Source organism: Chelonia mydas, chromosome 13, assembly GCF_015237465.2.
Source record: "Chelonia mydas isolate rCheMyd1 chromosome 13, rCheMyd1.pri.v2, whole genome shotgun sequence".
NCBI classification, from domain to species: Eukaryota; Metazoa; Chordata; order Testudines; family Cheloniidae; genus Chelonia; species Chelonia mydas.
This window is the reverse complement of record NC_051253.2, coordinates 36,581,376-36,600,389: the sequence shown is the minus strand read 5'-3', so window position 1 is coordinate 36,600,389 and position 19,014 is coordinate 36,581,376. Positions and strand designations below refer to the sequence as shown.

The window sequence follows — 19,014 nt, the reverse complement described above, 5'->3', positions numbered from 1 at the left end:
GGAAGGATGGTGAGGGGATTAAGGGGGTCGAGGGTGTGATGGCCACTAACACAGGGTTGTTAGAAGACATCTGGGGGTCTGGGCAGGTTATCGGGCTCTGTACATGTGAGACGGGGGCATGAGGTGGTCCATGGGGTGTTTATAACCCTCCCACCCACGACCATATGGACCCTCCAGAGCAGAGACAGCACCATGCTCCCACACACAAGGGGAGGCAAAGGGAAGGGATCGGGGGATGGGGGCACCTGTGCCTCCTGATCCAGCTCCACATAACACCAGGCGTCCCCTCCTGACAGCGGGAGGGTCTCGGGGACAGGACACCTGGGTTCTCTCCTGGCTCTGGGAGGGGAGTAGGGTCTAGTGGTTAGAGCGGGGAGGGGTCTGGGAGCCAGGACATCTGGGTTTGATCCCAGGCTCTGCTGTGTCATTTCCCCTCTGGTGCTGCACAGTCATAGCTCCCAGCTATACGGTGTCACAGAGGTTGCCACATTCCCTTCGAGTGGTCACAGACTCACCGGGGGGCTTCTCAGAAACCCTCCCGCCGCGGTCGCTGTGATCAGGGCCCATGGTTGGTCTGCCCAGCCCCATCCTGTTCACAGTTGGGCCACTGTGAGAAAGATCAAAGGACCACGTTCCCACCCGCCACCCAGATCACTCGCTATCACACACAGCCCCCAGCACAGAGACATGGGCAGGGAGCTGAGCAAGGATGGGACCAGATGAGTAAGAGCCCCAGATGTGCCCAGCTGTGAGCCCTCACCCGGAACAACCCTGGATTCTGCTGCACACATCCCCCCACCAGGGTCTTCTCTGTCCATCATCCATCCAGTTGTGCAGGGACCCAGCTGCTGGGCGACGCACAGCCTGTCCTTCCCCTCAGCCTGTGTGGTCGGCTGTGGTTGAACAGAGTCTGAACCTGCCGTTCAGATGAGCACATATATATGACCTGCAGGTTTCCTGCTGGGTCTATAAATCACCAAGGGCTGAGGCAGATGCGCTGTCCCCTTCCCCGGATGGCTCTGATAATGCAGCTTCTGCTCCTGCTCCCCACGGCTTTTTTCCTGCCCCCCGGGGCTCTGGCTGGTGAGTATGGAGGGAATCAGGACCCGTTCAGTGCTGTTGTGGCTGTTAGCACATCCTGGGTCCTCCCCAGAGTCAGACACTTCTCCCTTGGGCGTTATGCTCACCCTAGGACCCAGCTGGGATGCCATGGGTTGAAGAAGACTGGGGCAAAGTTGGTGCCATTGCTAAAGTTGCATAGCCACAGGGGGAGATGTAGGGCCCGTGTCCACATGGACATGTGTCCACATGTTGTTTGTGAGTCAAGCTAATCTGCCCAGAGGCTGACATTAATCATATCCTGGTGTGGGGATATCTCCACCAGGATGGATCACTGGTGGAAAGGAAGCCCGGTCCCACTCCAAACCCTACATGGCCTTCCTCAACATCAGCACGAAGCATGGGCATCAAAGGTGTGGAGGATTCCTGATTCAAAAGGACTTTGTGCTGACAGCTGCGCACTGTGACCTCGGGTAAGTGCCTGCTTCTTGACTCTCAGTTTCAAAGTTGTTGCCTCCTGGGGAATCCCCAAAGAGGGGTCAGCTGTGGCTTACTGCCCATGGGGGTAGGTGGGAATGTTTACACTGCCTGGGTGTCCACTAAAGTGGAATTAAATGCTGATATTTAATTTGTCACCAGTAGGGTTCAGAGTTAACGGCCTGGCCAAGATGAACAGAGGCAGGGCTATCGTTCCAGGCAGTCTCTGTGGGCGTAAATCAAGCTCATGGGCTGGTGTTTTAAAGTCACCTAGGGGAACTGGACAACCCACTCCCATTACATCAAACCAGAAGGGTCCAAATCCCCAAATCTCAGTCACAGAGTTCTTTGTCCTCCCAGTCCTAGAGAGGACCAGGAAGTGTTAATAAAGTGGGGGACTTAAGGATATCTTTGCAGCTGCTGGGGCTAGATGGTTAAGTCTTTTTATAAATGGCACAGTTTGCTTGATCCTGCTGTTTCCTGATTTGCAGAACACCGATTGAATGAATTTTACTTTTCGAAGAGATGAGATGAGATTTTCAAAGGTGCCTAATGGACGTGCATGGCCAATCCCCATTAAAATTAAATGTGGGGGTCTAAAAGCCCTTGGCAGCTTTGCAAATCTCGGCCGATGTGAGGTTAATTATAATATCTAGCTCTTCTCATCTGGAGATCTCAAAGCACTTGACAAAAGGGGTTGGAATCATTATCCTGGGGATGTATAAAAAAGGGGAATTACAAGTAGGAGTATAGGAGTTATTTTACCCCGGATTTGGTCCTGGTGCGACCGCTGCTGGGATCCTGTGTCCAGTTCTGGCACCCCACAATTCAGGAAAGATGTTGACAATTGGGAAAGAGGTCAGAAGAGAGCCACAAGAATGGTTAAAGGATTGGAAAACCTGCCTTAGAGTGAGAGACTCAAGGAGCTCAATCTGTTTATCTTAACCAAGAGAAGGAGGTCGGACTAGATGATCACAGTGGTGCCTTGTGGCCTTGGAATGTACAAATCCCCATTCTACAGATGGGGAAACTGAGGCACAAAGAGGGGCAGTGATTTGTCCAAGGTCATCCAGCAAGCCTGTGAATAGAACCCAGGTCTCCTGAGTCCCCCTCCTGCACTCTACCCACTAGACCACACTGCCATAGGGTAACTCCTCACGCATGACTTGACAATAATAGCTCCACCCTCATTCAGCTCCATGGAGACGTTAATTCTGAACCCTACTGACAACAATTCCTCTCTCTGTACATAACTGTTTCACTGCAGCTGCTTTTAGTGGCTTTGAAAATCTCTGCCTCTGGTTCCTATTTTAACACCCCAGAAGGTTGGGGCAGCATGGATGAGTTTTGGGTGGGGGAGGCCAGTGGGATCTAGGACCGCCCAACCCTACCCCATTCCCAGCCACGACTCTCTGCATTCCCAGAAAAATCATGGTGTATCTGGGAGCTCATGATGTGACCAAGCGGGAGCGGAGCCAGCAACGCCTGGCTGTCCGACGGAAAATTCCCCACCCGAAATACAACAACAAGACACAGGAGAACGACCTCATGTTACTCAAGGTACCAATGACTGATTTTCTCCTGTTACATCCCTGTTAGTCTGTCTGTCTCCTCCTGGTGGCTCTTGGCTTAGAGAGTCAGCTCTTTGAGGCATGGACTGTTGCTTCAATCTGTGTTTGCACAGTGCTTGGCACAATGTGGTCATGGGTCGTGACTGGGGGTAGCCGTGTCAGTCTGTACCCACAAAAACAACAGGGAGTCTGGTGACACCTTAAAGACTAACAGATTTATTTGGGCATAAGCGTTCTTGGGTAAAAAACCCACTTCTTGCATCTGAAAGCTTATGCCCAAATAAATCTGTTAGTCTTTAAGGTGCCACTGGACTCCCTGTTCTAATAAATAATATATAGCACCTTGCACAGTGGGGTCATGGGTCATAACTGGGGCCCTAGGTGCTACCATAATACACCTAATAAAGCATAATAATAATGACCCCATATTCAGAGTATTCAAATCTTGACTCAACATGACTTCTTTTGTTTGTTTTTTGGTCAAAAATGGGGGGGTTGCCCCAAACTGGAACCTTCCTGAAGAAACGTAGCTTTTGCCTAACCGTGCCTGTAAAAAAATATAGCAAAATGAGAAAATTGCTGAAGAAATGTGGGGTTTTTTTTGTTGTTTTTTTTAAATGAAGTTTTGAAACACTGGAGGAATTTTCCACTTTTCACCAGTTTTTATTCCCCTGCCTCCAATACTCAGAGATAAAAGATGAAAAAGTGCGAGGGAGTGACAGAGAAATTTGTTTTCTCTCCCTTATTTATTTTTCCCCACTGGCAAAAAATTAGGAAGAATTAAAAAATAATAGACATGTTTTCTTTCCTCCTCTATGCTAGGCAAATGTGGGAAACGTGGGGTCCCCCCCCCCAACACATTCCCACACTTGGTTCCTTTTTTTGTTTCTTGTTTTGCTTTTCACTGCAAGAAAAAAGGTCAAAGCGACAGAAAGTGGGGAAAGAATCTCTGAACTTCAAAATGGGTTTTTTTAACTGAAAATTTTTATTTTGCATCTGATTTTTTAAAAAAATATGAAAAATTCTGAATGGTATGAAAAATTGTTTTTCCCCCTGTAAATTGATCATTCTCCTCTCCAGACATATACCGGGCAGGGATCTCGTCCCCTCCTGCAGAAGGGAGCGGCGTCTTTCTCACATACACACAATCCCAAAACCAAAATCCTTCAAAAAATGTGGTTTCAGAAGTTATTTGTATTATGGTGGCATTTCAATCAAAATCAGGGCCCCATTGTGCCGGGCGCTGCACAGACCCTGACCAAGATCAGGGCCCCATTGTGTCGGGCGCTGCACAGACCCCGACCGAGATCAGGGCCCCATTGTGCCGGGCACTGCACAGACCCCGACCGAGATCAGGGCCCCATTGTGTCGGGCGCTGCACAGACCCCGACCGAGATCAGGGCCCCATTGTGCCGGGCGCTGCACAGACCCCGACCGAGATCAGGGCCACATTGTGCCAGGCGCTGCACAGACTCAGTGAACCACAGCTCTGCCTCAAAGAGCTCACACTATAAATAGACAAATGGTTGGCGGGGAAACTGAGGCACAGAGTGAGGCTGTGATTCGCCCAAGAGCATTGGAAGAGCCAGAAGCAGACCCCAGGTCTCCTGAGTCCCAGGCCAGTGCTTTATCCGCTAGGCCTTGCTGCCACCCTTTCCCTTGCCCGCTCTCCTTGCAGCTGAAGAGAAAAGCGAAGCTGACGGCAGCCGTGCAGCTCGTCCCCCTGCCCGAGGATGGTGAAGAGGTGATGCCAAGAGAAATCTGCAATGTAGCGGGCTGGGGGAATACCCGGGCCAGGGGGTTTTCCCTGCCAAGCACGCTGCAGGAGGTCAACTTGATGGTGCTGGAGGAGAACAGGTGCATGCGCTACTCCCATTTCATCCCCAACTCCATGCTCTGCGTGGGCGACCCCAAGGAATTCAATAAATCGTCCTTTAAGGTAAATATCCCACCTGCCCTGCACGCATCCTCCCAGCTTGGCCCAGCACGGGGCGACGCTGAGACCCTGAGCTGTACCAAGGGACATGCACCCATGGGAAGGGCAGCTGAAACCAGCTTCAACACCTGGCGTTTATTTCGCAGGGCGACTCCGGGGGCCCCCTGGTCTGTGACGGGACGGCCCAGGGCATCGTCTCTTTTGGCAAAGTTGACGGGTCCCCCCCCAGGGTGTTCACCAGGGTCTCAACGTACATCCCCTGGATCAAGAAAACAATGAGAAAGCTGCAGGATTAACCTTAGGCAAGCACCTTCTTTGCTTTCTGCCTCAGTTTCCCAGCTATAAAAGGAGCGTTACAATCCTCACTTAGCTGTATGGATTTATCTCCTTGGAGCTGTGTCTCGAGCCCAGCCACTATGGTGATGGGCTCATGGTAAAGCCAATCAATAAATAGTGTCTTCTTGGTGTTTCCTGGTGCACATTATTTTAAAACCGTAAACAGGCCCCGTCAGACATTGTAGGTTTTAGCTTTAGAAACGAATCGCGAGGTCCCAGGATACTAGAGAGACAAGGTGGATGAGACAGGCTGGTCCAATAAAAGATACCACCTCACCCGCCTTGCCTCTCTGTGATTCTGTAAAGTATTTTCTGGAAAGTCTGCTGGTCTGTGTTTGAAAGTATCAACACCTGGAGGTTTGTTCTGGTGGTTAAAGATTTTTTCATTTCATTTTTTTGGTGATTGCCTCAAACGTTTGCAAAACCCTTCCCTCCCCACTTGGAAGTGTACTCTTTGGTCAAAAAGATGGGAAATTTCTGATCCGTTCTACAAACTGCTCGACTTGACCGAAAATCAAGGGGAAAAAATGTCATGAAAGTTTTGTTCCTTTCTTTTGGGGGGCATGGGGGGAGTTACAATTTAAACTCCCACAAAGAATTTCATCCAGATCTGAAAAACTCCCACTGAATCTTTGATGACATTTTCTCAATACTTCTGTCAGGGTTCCTTCCCCTCTCTGAACTCTAGGGTACAGATGTGTGGACGCACATGAAAGACCCCCTAAGCTTATTCTTACCAGCTTAGGTTCAAAACTTCCCCAAGGTACAACCTTTGCCTTGTCCTTGAACAGTATGCTGCCACCACCAAGCATTTTAAACAAAGAACAGGGAAAGAGACCACTTGGAGACGTTTTCCCCCAAAATATCCCCCCAAGCCCTACACACCCCCTTTCCCGGGAAGGCTTGAGAATAATATCCTAACCAATTGGTTACAAAATCATCAAAGACCCAAATCCCTGGATCTTGGAACAGTGGAAAAATCAGTCAGGTTCTTAAAAAAAGGGTTTTATAAAAAAAAAAGAAAGGTAAAAATCATCTCTGTAAAATCAGGAGGGAAAATACTTTACAGGGTATTCAGATTCAAAACACAGAGGATCCCCCTCTGGGCAAAACCTTAAAGTTACAGAAAACAGGAATAAACCTCCCTCTTAACACAGGGAAAATTCCCATAAAACAAAAGAGAAACTGATCCGCCTTGCCTGGCTTACCTATACTGGTTGCAGTATTGGAGACTTGGATTAGGATGGGTTGGAGAAGATGGATATAATAATGTTCTATAAAATCATGACTGGTGTGGAGAAAGTAAATAAGGACGTGTTATTTAATCCTTCTCATAACACAAGAACTAGGGGTCACCAAATGAAATTAGTAGGCAGCATGTTTAAAACAAACAAAAGGAAGTATTTCTTCACACAACGCACAGTCAACCTGTGGAACTCTTTGCCAGAGGATGTTGTGAAGTCCAAGACTATAACAGGGTTCAGAAAAGAACTAGATAAATTCATGGAGGATAGGTCCATCAATGGCTATTAGCCAGGATGGGCAGGGATGGTGGCCCTAGTCTCTGTTTGCCAGAAGCTGGGAATGGGTGACAGGGGATGGATCACTTGATGATTCCCTGTTGTGTTCATTCCCTCTGGGGCACCTGGCCTTGGCCACTGTCGGAAGACAGGATACTGGGCTAGATGGACTTTTGGTCTGACCCAGTCTGGCCGCTCTCATGTTCTTAATGAATTATATAAGGTTTATGTACTAGGAAAAAGAAATAACAGAGTTATTTCAAGGTTAAAGCAGGCAAACATATACACCCCAATGAGTTACCATCTAAATCCGCAGAGTGCCAGAGCTGTAGTGGTCTGTCAGTTCAAAGTGTCTCTCAGGGCAACCCCTGGGGAGCTCTGGTGCCAGTTTGGGGTCTGTAGCCCACTCAGACGTCAAACAGTCCAAAAGAGAGAAAATTGCCTTGTGGCTTCCTTTTATTTACGTCATTCAGCTTCCAAGCCCACAGCACTTCCTTGCACATCACACTTCCCAGCAGCCAGAGGGCTATTAACTAATTTTTTGTATTGTAATGGTCTGGGACGGCCCATCTCATTTTGATGGTCTGTCTGGATGGATGCCAGAAGGGGGGGCAGAGGATTCCCATGCCTGGGTTCCCAAGTTCAGAGCAAACACTTCCAATGTTATAAAGCAAAACGTTCATGTTTCCTTATAGCCTGGAACACAGACATTGCACGTGAGATTGATGAAGGCAGCAAGGTACAAGCATTTCATAGACTGTAAACACTGAATATGTTCTTGTAAGACTCCTCCCTCTTTTGAGTGAAATTAACACAAGGGTGAACCGTCTGGTCTCCAGCTACGAGTTTGTTAGTTCTTAGTTAATGCCAGCTGCCTGGGCCTGCCAGCATCACACCATGTAGTCCATCACCAGCTAACCAGGGAGGTCTGCCAGCTATCTCCTGTGTGAACGAGCTGTCCCCCAACCATGAGATTTCCTGGATGGTCACTCCAAGCCCATGAGCCATAGGTGTCAGGATAGAAACACTATCCCTGAATTAGTACCTGTACGCACGACTCACAGCGAGCATGAAGCTTGACAAGCTACCAGCTTTCAGTAGAGTCCTGACACACTACCCTTCAGGGCTTGTTAGGATATAGATATTCAGGCCTGTCTGTAAAGGCCTGTACTTTAAGAATTTAGGTGTATTCTTATCACTTGGCTAGTTAGAGGTATAAAAGAAAGAATCAAAATCACTGTTTGCCAGTGTAAGGGCCTTCTCTTACTGTGACAGTCTGAGGCCCTGTTCTTAGGCTAAGGCCTTTGGCTAAGCAGCAGAGGCAGCCATAAGCTAGGAAGCGAACAGTCACATCCTCACATTCCAAACTAGTCACATTGAAATAAGGTGCTATTGGGCTGTCAGGCACTATCAGGACAGGATTGTATTCCTATCACCTCCAGAGAAAGGGAAGTGCCTAGAAAATGTAAAAGGAAACTTAGTTTGATAGCATCCTGTCTGGCAAGAACTCACTTATCAATAGCTGGGATGTGAAATCCTCACTTCTGTATTGTTTTGTCATTATAGTTCCCACTTTGCTATTGTTTGTCTGTATAATCTCTGTCTGGTTCTGTGATTGTTTCTGTCTGCTGTATAATTAATTTTGCTGGGTGTAATCTAATTAAGGTGGTGGGATATAATTGGTTAGCTAATCATGTTACACTATGTTAGGATTGGTTAGTTAAATTTCAGTAGAATGATTGGTTAAGGTATAGCTAAGAATATTACTATATACATTAGGGGCAAACAGGAAGTAAGTTGGGATTCGAAAATAAGGAAAAAGGAACTTGTATTTAAGCTTGCTGGAAGTTCACCCCAATAAACATCAAATTGTTTGCACCTTCGGACTTCGGGTATTGTTGCTCTCTGTTCATGCGAGAAGGACCAGGGAAGTGGGAGAGTGAAGGAATAAGCTCTCTAACAGGGCTAAACACCAGGGAATTGGTGTGTGAGGTGTAGTGAGTTTGTCAGGTCTGAGACAGGACTGGCTTGTGAAGGACAATGAACACGTTGTTGGTTGACACCAATGGGAGGGGGACTGGCTGGATCAAGGGATGGGAAATTGGATGTGGGGCCTTTCCCCTTTTGGTGGTGCCGGCTCTGATCCAGCCCCACAGTTGGGGACTGGCTGGCTTAGTGGGGTGGGGAACTGAACATGGGGCCTTTTAAACCTGCGACATGGTTTCTAATCTGCAGTGATTACTGCCTCTATCTTAGGGCCCTGGGAGGGGAGTGGGGTCTAGTGGTTACAGCAAGGGGAGCTGGGAGCCAGGACTCCTAGGTTCTATCTCTGGTTCTGGGCGGGGAGTGGGGTCTAGTGGGTTAGAGCAGAGGGGGCTGGGAGCCAGGACTCCTGGGTTCTGTCCCTATCTGTGCTGTGTCATTTACCCTCTGGTGCTGCACAGTCATAGCTCCCAGCTGTACGGCATCACACAGGCTGCCACATCCCATTCACTTGGTCAAAGTCTCACCAGGGGGCTTCTCAGGAACCCTCCTGCCGCAGTCGCTGTGATCAGAGCTCACGGCTGCTCTGCCCAGCCCCACCCTGTTCTCGGCTGGGCCACCCTGAGAAAGATCAAAGGGCCACGTTCCTACCCACCACTGAAATCTGTCACTGTCACCCACTGCCTGCACCACAGAGACATGGGCAGGGAACTGAGCGATGATGGGCCCAGGTGAGTAAGAGCCAACAGATGTGCACGGCTGTGAGCTGGCAACCAGAAAACCCCTGGATCCTTCTAGACGTATGTCCACCGGAGTCCTCTCCATTCAGTGGTCCATCATCCATTGAGCTGTGGAGAGACCCAGACAGGCAGCATCCATCCAGCTATGCAGGCTTCCTGGCTGACACAGGTCGTGTACTTCCCCTCACCCCATGTGGTTGGCTGTGGTTAGAAACTGAGATGCCTGAGCCCTGCATTTAGACGAGTGTGTGGGTAACCCTCAGGTTTCCTGCCCCCAAGATCTCCCCCCTGCTGAGTCTATAAAGCCCCCAGGCCTGAGGCAGATGCACTGTCCCTGCACTAAGAAAAGGAGTACTTGTGGCACCTTAGAGACTAACCAATTTATTTGAGCATAAGCTTTCGTGAGCTACAGCTCACTTCATCGGATGCAACCTGAAACCTGTCCCTGCACTGACTCCAAATATGAAGGTACAGATCTTGCTCCTGCTCCCCATGGCCTTTCTCCTGCCCCCTGGGGCTTGGGCTGGTGAGTACGGCTGGGATCAGGGGCCCCTGGGATTTTGGGGTGAATGGGGGGTCTCAGGGATTGGGTTCAGTGGGTGCTATCTAGGGGCCTGTGACAATCTATACCCATATGTTCACCTCTTTTACAGGACTATGATAAATTTTATACAAAGCATGACTTGTGAGGTATCGTCTAAAATTCATACTTTGCTGATCATTACTGTCCTGGTAAAATATGTATGGCAGCTAAAGTTATAATATTCTACTGTATGGTTTTACTAAGATATGGTCCAAGTCTGGGGAGCAGCCACAGACCAGTTCGCCAGAGACAGAAGACTAGCGAATGCCTCAGCCAGGTGTCAATGTAATCAATTGGACTATCACCTGATTAAGTGGCCATTCTTGAGCAGGAAAGAGGACATGGGCGAAAAAATTACATTGTGACAAAGAAACAGCTTGGGGTTCCTGTTCACACACTTTCTGTATCATGAACCTCAGCTGGTGATGGTTCTTGTAGAGGAGAAACAGCTATAAGAAGGGTGAGCAGATGCCCAAAACGATCTCTCCCTGTCTCTTTACCCACGGCATTGACAACACTGGAAGTGCAAAGGGAGCAGCATTAGACTGGGGGATGGAACCTGACTGAAGGAAATTTAGCCAGTAAGATTGTCAGTGCCCTTTTGGGGCTTGCCTGGCCTAATGTGGGGTGACCTTGGCCCTGAATGCCATTAACTCAAGGCAGTGCAATTACTGACCCACTCCCTGTGCATTTGGCACTGATTCTCCACCCAGCGAGGACAGATCTTTCAATTTACCTCCCAGTCCCATGGGGTGTCCAGTCTGGGGGAAAGCTGAGGGGACAGAGTTCCAGGCGCAGGGATCCCCCAAGGAGAGCATCATACGGGGTGGGTTGAGGCTGTGGGGATTCCCCTTCGGGATGGGGAGCTCAGTCCCAGCCCGGCCCAAGGAGACGATGGGGTTCTTTGTATGAACCTGGTCTCCCCTCCACAGGTGAGATCATTGGGGGACAGGAAGCCCAGCCCCACTCCAGGCCCTACATGGCCAATCTGGAAATACGACGCGGAGACAAGAGCTATCGCTGCGGAGGGTTCCTGGTGAAGACAAACTTCGTGCTGACGGCCGCTCACTGCCAGGGAGAGTAAGCGCCTCTGTGCTGGGGATGTCAGGGCAGATCGGGGTTAGTGGGTGATGGGGGAGTCAGGAGCTCTGGCACCGTCGTAGGTTGCAGGGAAGGAGCAGTTAGTGCGACAGGCTGGGAGAGCAGAGCCCAGGGGTCTGATCTGCTCCGGGGGCGTCGGTGTGTTTCTCGGGGCCTTGGCAAACCATGGTCCAGCTCCAGTGCTGGGTAAATCAATGGGGCTATGGCCATTGACACCAGCTGGGGTCTGGCCCATTGCCCAGACCAGGGCAGGGAGGGGCTCACAGCCCCAGGGCAGCTCTGCAGGGCTCTGAGCTGGGGGGAGCTAGGCATAGACCCCTGTGTGGATCATGCTGGATGGGAGCTGAGACCCAGGAGCGGGGAGAACAATAAGGAGTGAAGCAGCTCAAGGGAACAGCACAAGGGACTAGTGGAGATAGGGGCTGGGACCCCAGTGCCACTGGGCAAGTGTTTATGCTGCAACCAGTGCCCACTAGAAGGGAAATGCCCCTTGTTCCATTTCCCCCCACACACACACACACCTTCAAGCCAGCCAATCCCCAGCAACGGAGCCGGGTCGGAGCTGGCAATGTGTACAGGGGTATGTACATTTTTGCTGGCAGAAGCTGAGCCCGAGACCTCAGCCTGGCAGCCCCAGGCTGCCCCGTCCCCTCCATGTCACTGTTCATGAGTCAGACCCTCATGTGCCCGTCTGCCCCTGACATACGCTCCTGCCCCTAACGCCCCATGGATTGCTCCTGGGTTTTACAGCGAGATCACTGTCACACTGGGAGCCCATAACATTAGACAACAGGAAGAGAGCCAACAGAAAATCCCTGTGAGGCGCCAGATCCTGCACCCGCGATACAACAGAGACACCATTAGCAATGACATCATGCTGCTGCAGGTACGGCCCCCATCCGATCGCGCCGCCCCAGTGACCTCATACTCCTGCAGGTACCGTCCCCACCCCATCACCCCACCCCAGTGACCTCACACTGCTGCTGATACTGGCCCCATCCAACGTTCTCACTAATTATTACCATCCATGTGCAGAATGAATATTGTTATGTGCACCAATATGGAGGGGATGTGTGGTGGGGGTGGGGCCGAGGGGTTCGGCGTGTGGGAGGGGGCTTAGGGCTGGGGCAGAAGGTTGAGGCTTGGGGGGTGAGAGCTCTGAGGTGGGGCCAGGGATGAGGGGTTTGGGGTGCAGGCTGCCCCAGGGCTGCGTCGGAGAGAGAGGACTCCCCCCAGCCCTCTCTCCCTGAAGAAGCACCTGGGCTGAGGGAGAGCATCTCTCCCAGCTGCAGCAGCTTCAGCGGGAGCCCTCTCTCCCCGTGGCAGCCTCGGGGTTGGGCAGGGCGGAGAGGCGTCTCTCCCTGCCGCACCGCAGCCCTGGTGCTGGGGGAGTTGCTGCGGCCCCGCATGCCCCAAGCTCCCCCATCACCACCCACACCTCACCCCACGCCCGTGAGTGCAATGTGCACATCTGTGCGGCCCTTGGTGGCCTCCTGCATGGCCGTGGAGGCGTGCAACTTACAGGGAATGTAGTCCCCCTCCCCTCACCCCGCCCCCAGTGACCACACACTGCTGCAGGTACCTTCCCCCTCTCATCCCCCTGCCCCCAAGGACCTCCTACTGCTGTAGGTTCCACCCCCATCCCATCACCCTGCCCCTTGAGTCTTGAGTTTCTGAGTTGTCTCCATCTGACACACACACACAGACACACACACACATACACTCTGACTGCACTTCATGGGCTGTTTCATTCCCCTCCCCTCTTTGCCCCAACAGCTGCAACACAAGGCGCGTCTGACTAAAGAGGTGGGACTGATTGATTTGACTTCTGCTCATCACAGAGTGAGCCCGGGGACCATGTGCAGCGTGGCTGGCTGGGGGAGGACTAGCCTGACTGATACACCCAACACCCTTCAGGAAGTGAACCTGTTGGTGATAAGCGATGAGACCTGTTACAACCGGTACCGTTACTATTACCCCTCCAGCATGCTGTGCGCAGGGGACCCTGATGACCAGAAGTCAACTTATCTGGTAAGTGGCTGATTGGCTTGGGCTCCTGCTGCTGGTTGTCCTTCCTCAGCTGCATTGTGGGGTCAGCCGCGGCTCACAGGGGCCTGGCAAGTGCAGTGGGACCTCAGCCCTATTGATTGTCTAGCCCTAAATGACTAGACCCTGGTAACGTGCCTATCCTACTGTAGAGCCTTCCACCCAGGTCGTACACTGACACCTTCACCTCCTTATTGTCACGCATTGGCCAGGGGTATCCCGCGGCCCCTCCCTGCCTGATTCACACACCATGGGAGTGTGGAAAGAATGACACAGGGTGGCAGGGTCCAAATAACGACATTCATTAACGACGCACAACCCATGAGGCCTGGCTCCCAGCCCACGGCTGCTCTGCTCGGGTTCCGGTAATGTAGGAGACATAGGACAGTGTGAGCCCCACTGGAGGGCTCCCACGCTGTTGACAGGAACATCACCCAATTCCTGAGCACTACAGTCGGTGACAGCCCCAAGCTGGCTCTTTCAATCTTTCAAATCCTAGACGAGCCCCTCCTAGGAGTCATGGCATGGCAGAGTTGAGGCCAGACCAGACCAGATCATCCAGTCTGAAAATCTGCAGATCACAGGCCACCAACCCTGCCCAGCATCTGCACACTAAAACCAACAGCCAAAATGTGACCAAGGCATCACAGCCCACAGGCAGGGCTTAACTTGTAATCAAAGAGGTGTCAGGACTTAAGCAATTAGGTGCCAGGGCTCAAGCAATTTTTTACATTCGTACCTGATACAGCAGGCCCAGAGGCGCCAGGGCTATGGACGGCCAAGTCTGGTGATGCTGGGGCTCAGCCCGGGCACAAATTAAGCACTGCCCACTGGAGACAAACCTGTGGTGGCGACAGGCAGAGAACAGGAGGGACTGAGGGGCCACCAATGCCCGAGGCCCCACAGTGGCAGGAAATGGATTAGGAAAGATGTGCCCAGATTGTTGCAATGGGTGACCCATGCCCCAGAGGAAGGTGAACCCCCCTGCGCCCTGCAAGGTCCCCACCACTCTGACCGGGGGAAAGATTCCTTCCCAGCCCAGAACATGTTGATCACTCAGACCCTGGCCGTGTGAGCAAGCTCCTGAAAGGGAGAACCCTCTCTATCACCTCCCGCATCCCATCCTCAGCCCCGGCCACTTCGGAGGCTTCAGATCAATCCCCACCACCTACTCCCCGTTTACACAACACATCTTGAGTGACACATCTGGGATTGATCCAGGGACATCCAGAGCGAAAGGCATGAGCTGCCCCAGCTAGCACTGCAGAGCTGTTGGGTCCCACCAGCTGGCGTTGGCTATGATGATAAAGTCTCCATCACTGGCAATTTTAACATCAAGCCTGGATGGTTTTTTAAACCATCTGCTCTAGTTTAACCAGGAATTAATTCAGGACCATCCAATGGCCTGTGTCATGCCAGCCTAGTGTGGGTCACAGCTGAGAGTGCCAAATTCAGGACAGTCTGGTACAAAAACCAGGGCAGACACAGCCCCAAACTGATGGCTTATTCTGTAATTCGATTTCACCAGGCCAGTAACAAAAGTGAGCTTCTCTCTCACCCCACTGATTAACAAGAAGCCAAAACGCATGTCCAGCCCTTGGCTTACCACCCAGGCAACTGGTCTTTATGCTGAGAGGTTACAGAAAACCAGATTCATCATATACAGGGATCTTCTAATCCCAAAGGATCAGCCACTTCACCAGGTCAAGCTATAGTTCCGCTCTTACCTCAAAATCATGCTTGTAGCCAAACCTTTAGTAACTAAAAACTAAAGGTTTTATTATAGAAATAAAAGAGACAAGAGTGTTATTAAATGGTTAAAAGAATCATATACATTACAAGTGACTTTCAGAGTCTGTAGATCAGGTTCATAGCAGTGATGATAAATTGGCTAGCTTGCAAAAAGTCTCTGTGGGTCACCCAGACAGGTTGTGGGGTCATTCAGTCCATTGTTCAAATCTTCCTTGTTAGAAATCACAGTCCAGAGAAGTGAAGCAGGGATGAAGACAAAGAAGTGATGTCACCATCTCCACTTTTATACTTTCAGCCCAAGTGCATGGAAAGTTACTGGCAAAGGTGGAGTCTTATATCACAAGTCCTTATCCCATGTCCTTCCATGCCTTGCTGGGTCACTGGGCCTCCATTACCCTTATGCTCTTTCAGGAGTCCTCTGAAGAGGTCCCTTGATATCCATCAACACATGGCTGGCTAGTCCTGATGTAAATCTGCCTGGTGGGTGTCACCCAAGAGCAAAACATATTTGAGATAGACCTAGCCAATATTCATAACTTCAGATACAACGATGATACATGGATTTAAACAGGATAATCACACTTAACAGATTATAACCTTTACAAGGATACTTTACAAGACATGCTTTGTACAAGATTGATTGCAATTTTGTAACAATAGTGACTGAATTATTGTAACTAATCATCTTTATTTTTATACAGCATCACACAGGAGGTCAGACTAGATAATCACAATGGTGCTTCCGGTCTTAGATTCTATGAATCCCCCATCTTGGGCTTCTCAGTGCTAATTCATTTCTTTTTTGAAGATGCTCTGGCTTTAATGGCCCAAACAGTGATGTCCTGGAGTCCTGATCAGTGCATTAAAACTCATCTCCCTGTTTATTCTGGGGCAGGGCGATTCTGGAGGCCCGCTCGTGTGCTGTGGAGTTGCCGAGGGCATCGTCTCCAAGTGCATCAGGAACAGCATCGCGCCTCCTGCTGTGTACACACGGATTTCCCACTTCATGCCCTGGATCACTGACACCATGAGAGGAATCTAGCAACACAGAGCCCCTGGCCAGCCACAGCCTTCTGCTACACAACCTGCTCCTGCAAACATGTGATCAGACTTCCCTCTTAGTCTGGGCCTAGCTATTCATTGATTTATGATCAACATAGTCCTTGTGGCCAGATCAGAGATGGCGCCCTGTAATGGGGAAAGGCCCCGGGTCCCATTCCCCACCCCTCTGAGCCAGCCAGTCCCCCACCCTGGGGCCAGACTGGAGCTGCCACCCCCCAGGGAGACCACATACCACGTTCCTTTCTGCTTGTACCCTGGATAGTCTCTGTAAAGCGCTGAGGAAAATATGCAACGTTCCCTGCTCTGTGGATCACAGATACAGCTTGTGATACACTAAATGGCTTTTTGCAGCAGCTGCTGTTGGTGTCTGGACTCCTGAGTGTTTCGCTGATCATGAGAGGTGGGCTGCCCCAAACTCCTCACACAGCTCAGTGTCCCTCTGAGTGAGGGTTTGGGTGTGGGGGTTGTGGGGTGTGAAACTACAGTTAAAGGGGACGTGTGGGGAGAAGGGAGAAGGGCCCCAATTCAGCCAGGCACTGAGCACACTCCGACATTACAACCCATGTGAGTAGCCCCTTTGCATCCAATCAGAATATGCAAGTGCTTAAAGTCAGACACCTGATTATGCACCTTGCTAAATCAGAAGACAAATAGGAGAGAGAGAGATAGAGAGAGAGAGAGATAGATAGAAAGACATAGGGCCTGCTTTGCAGAAGGGCTGCGGCCCCCCAGGCTGAGCCTCCCCCAGCCATCGCTCCGCTCAGGCAGCGCCCATCCCATGAACATCAATGCAGGGAGCCTAGGGGATTTAAGAACCAGGTTCAAGGCCTGCTCCTGTCAGCTCCCTTGGGAATCCCAACCCTTAGGCTGCCTCTTCACTAGGGAACCAGCTGGTTTATTTACCCCAGGGTAACGGACATGGGCCAAACCCTGGAGCAGACCCAGCGGTTTGTAGCTCTCACCCATGTCACCCTGTTGAGTGACCATGTATAGGAGATCCTCGTCATTACCTGACCTGCTAAGTCGTGTTAAAACTGCAGCCTGCCCTGTCCTCACTGGGCCTTTCCCGTGTGTTAGTTCCCCCTGGGGGGCCACTTCCCATTCCAAACACACCTGTTCCCAGTGTGGACAAGGCCAGTGGGAAGGGAACGCAGTGAAGGCTACGCTGAACGGATTGCAGATCAATCCCCGGCGCTGATCGCCTCTTTCCCACCTTCCCTGCCCCACCCTGCCATGTGGCCTGCTGCGTTTCATAGAATCATAGAATCATAGAATATCAGGGTTGGAAGGGACCCCAGAAGGTCATCTAGTCCAACCCCCTGCTCAAAGCAGGACCAAGTCCCAGTTAAATCATCCCAGCCAGGGCTTTGTCAAGCCTGACCTTAAAAACCTCTAAGGAAGGAGATTCTACCACCTCCCTAGGTAACGCATTCCAGTGTTTCACCACCCTCTTAGTGAAAAAGTTTTTCCTAATATCCAATCTAAACCTCCCCCATTGCAACTTGAGACCATTACTCCTCGTTCTGTCATCTGCTACCATTGAGAACAGTCTAGAGCCATCCTCTTTGGAACCCCCTTTCAGGTAGTTGAAAGCAGCTATCAAATCCCCCCTCATTCTTCTCTTCTGCAGACTAAACAATCCCAGCTCCCTCAGCCTCTCCTCATAAGTCATGTGCTCTAGACCCCTAATCATTTTTGTTGCCCTTCATTCACTGCTACATTGCCAGCAATGAATAAAAAAAGTTTTTTTAAAAAAAGTGATTCTGGGAGTGAGCGATCAACATGAGCCTCGATATTCAGAGCAGCTGCTGCATCTGCCAGGCCCAGGAGGGAATTTACCCCTAGGGAAAGGTTGGGCTTGTGGTAAATGCACTGGGCTGGGACCTAGGACACTTGGGTTCAGAGATTTCACGCAGCATGTCATACCCCTGGGGGAATTCTGCGCACAACATTTCGAAATTCTGGATATTTTCTTTGTCAAAATAACAAAATAGAATCACACCGGTTTCAATTATTTTGAATGATATTGATATTTCAATGATTTCAAAATATGTGGCAGTATGTATATCTGTAACAATACAGAGACACACAAATTGTCCCCCAGCAGTAGAGAGTTAAAGCAACCCCTACGACAACCCAGTTCCTGTTTCTCTGCCCCCTCCTGCCCAGAGCCCAGAGCAGGGTATCCCCCCAGCCCAGATAACTGTACCCCCTCCTGCAAAAGCCCAGCTGCGTGGCACCCCCCAGCTCAGACTCCTGCACCCCCTACCCCTGGAGCCCAGCTGTGGGCCCCCAACCCAGACACCCCCCTTCCCCCCAGAGCCCAGGGATCCAGAGGGGGAGACAGCCTGATGCTGGGTACCGGGCTTCTATGGAGTTTCCTGCCTGCTGCTGCCTTCCTCCAGGGCGTGCTGAGAACTGCAGCTGCCGGGAACCCCCCAGCTCCCTCCCTGCCCCCGGGCAGTGTCTTCGCTCTGCAAGCGGGTCTCTGCGGGGTCCAGCGCCCCCTTGTGGAGGCCAGCAACTGTGCAGCCCATTTCGGGGGCGGGGGAGGAGAGAAAATTCTGTGCAAACGATATTAATTTCTGTGCAAATTCAGCATTGGATAGTGATACAGAATTCCCACAGGAGTAAGAATGAGGATGTGGTGGGTGCCAGTAGGGAATTAGTCCCCTCAGGGCTGGAAGAGACCCTGCCTGCTGGGACAGAGATGCAAAGGGTATTTAAAAGCAGCCTAGCAATCAGCTCTCCTGACTCCAGAGGGTCAACTTCTGGGACAAAAGTGCGACAGGTTTGAAACTATTCTAGTGACAGAACATCAGACTGCTTCTTACCATCCTCATCCGCC

General features: G+C 50.9%; 2 protein-coding genes across 3 annotated transcripts; both read left to right on the top strand.

Moving 5' to 3' along the window:
• The first annotated feature begins 37 nt into the window (after positions 1-37).
• LOC114022418 (mast cell protease 1A) lies at positions 38-6,372 on the top strand. Of its 2 annotated transcripts, XM_037877208.2 has the most exons (5): positions 38-1,083; positions 1,385-1,532; positions 2,961-3,096; positions 4,786-5,046; positions 5,190-6,372. In XM_037877208.2, the coding sequence occupies exons 1-5, from the start codon at positions 942-944 to the stop codon at positions 5,337-5,339; spliced, it is 837 nt and encodes a 278-aa protein (XP_037733136.1). In that variant the 5' UTR covers positions 38-941; the 3' UTR covers positions 5,340-6,372. The 2 variants fall into 2 exon arrangements, with proteins under 2 accessions (XP_037733136.1, XP_043382869.1); XM_043526934.1 differs by having other exon boundaries at positions 4,786-6,153.
• Positions 6,373-9,521: 3,149 nt separating this feature from the next.
• Positions 9,522-16,519, top strand: LOC102932252 (mast cell protease 1A). Its single transcript, XM_037915256.2, has 5 exons — positions 9,522-10,148; positions 11,138-11,285; positions 12,057-12,192; positions 13,083-13,337; positions 16,000-16,519. The coding sequence occupies exons 1-5, from the start codon at positions 10,085-10,087 to the stop codon at positions 16,144-16,146; spliced, it is 750 nt and encodes a 249-aa protein (XP_037771184.1). The 5' UTR covers positions 9,522-10,084; the 3' UTR covers positions 16,147-16,519.
• The last annotated feature ends 2,495 nt before the right edge of the window (positions 16,520-19,014 follow it).

What these genes read in the sequence shown, in the direction of transcription:
- LOC114022418 (XM_043526934.1), top strand. Translation starts at nt 942, where the DNA reads ATGACCTGCAGGTTTCCTGCTGGGTCTATAAATCACCAAGGGCTGAGG. An exon ending in GCCCCCCGGGGCTCTGGCTG is followed by an intron (nt 1,084 to 1,384) that starts GTGAGTATGGAG and finishes TATCTCCACCAG; the next exon opens with GATGGATCACTGGTGGAAAG. An exon ending in ACGACCTCATGTTACTCAAG is followed by an intron (nt 3,097 to 4,785) that starts GTACCAATGACT and finishes CTCTCCTTGCAG; the next exon opens with CTGAAGAGAAAAGCGAAGCT.
- LOC102932252 (XM_037915256.2), top strand. Translation starts at nt 10,085, where the DNA reads ATGAAGGTACAGATCTTGCTCCTGCTCCCCATGGCCTTTCTCCTGCCC. An exon ending in GCCCCCTGGGGCTTGGGCTG is followed by an intron (nt 10,149 to 11,137) that starts GTGAGTACGGCT and finishes TCCCCTCCACAG; the next exon opens with GTGAGATCATTGGGGGACAG. An exon ending in GCCGCTCACTGCCAGGGAGA is followed by an intron (nt 11,286 to 12,056) that starts GTAAGCGCCTCT and finishes TGGGTTTTACAG; the next exon opens with CGAGATCACTGTCACACTGG.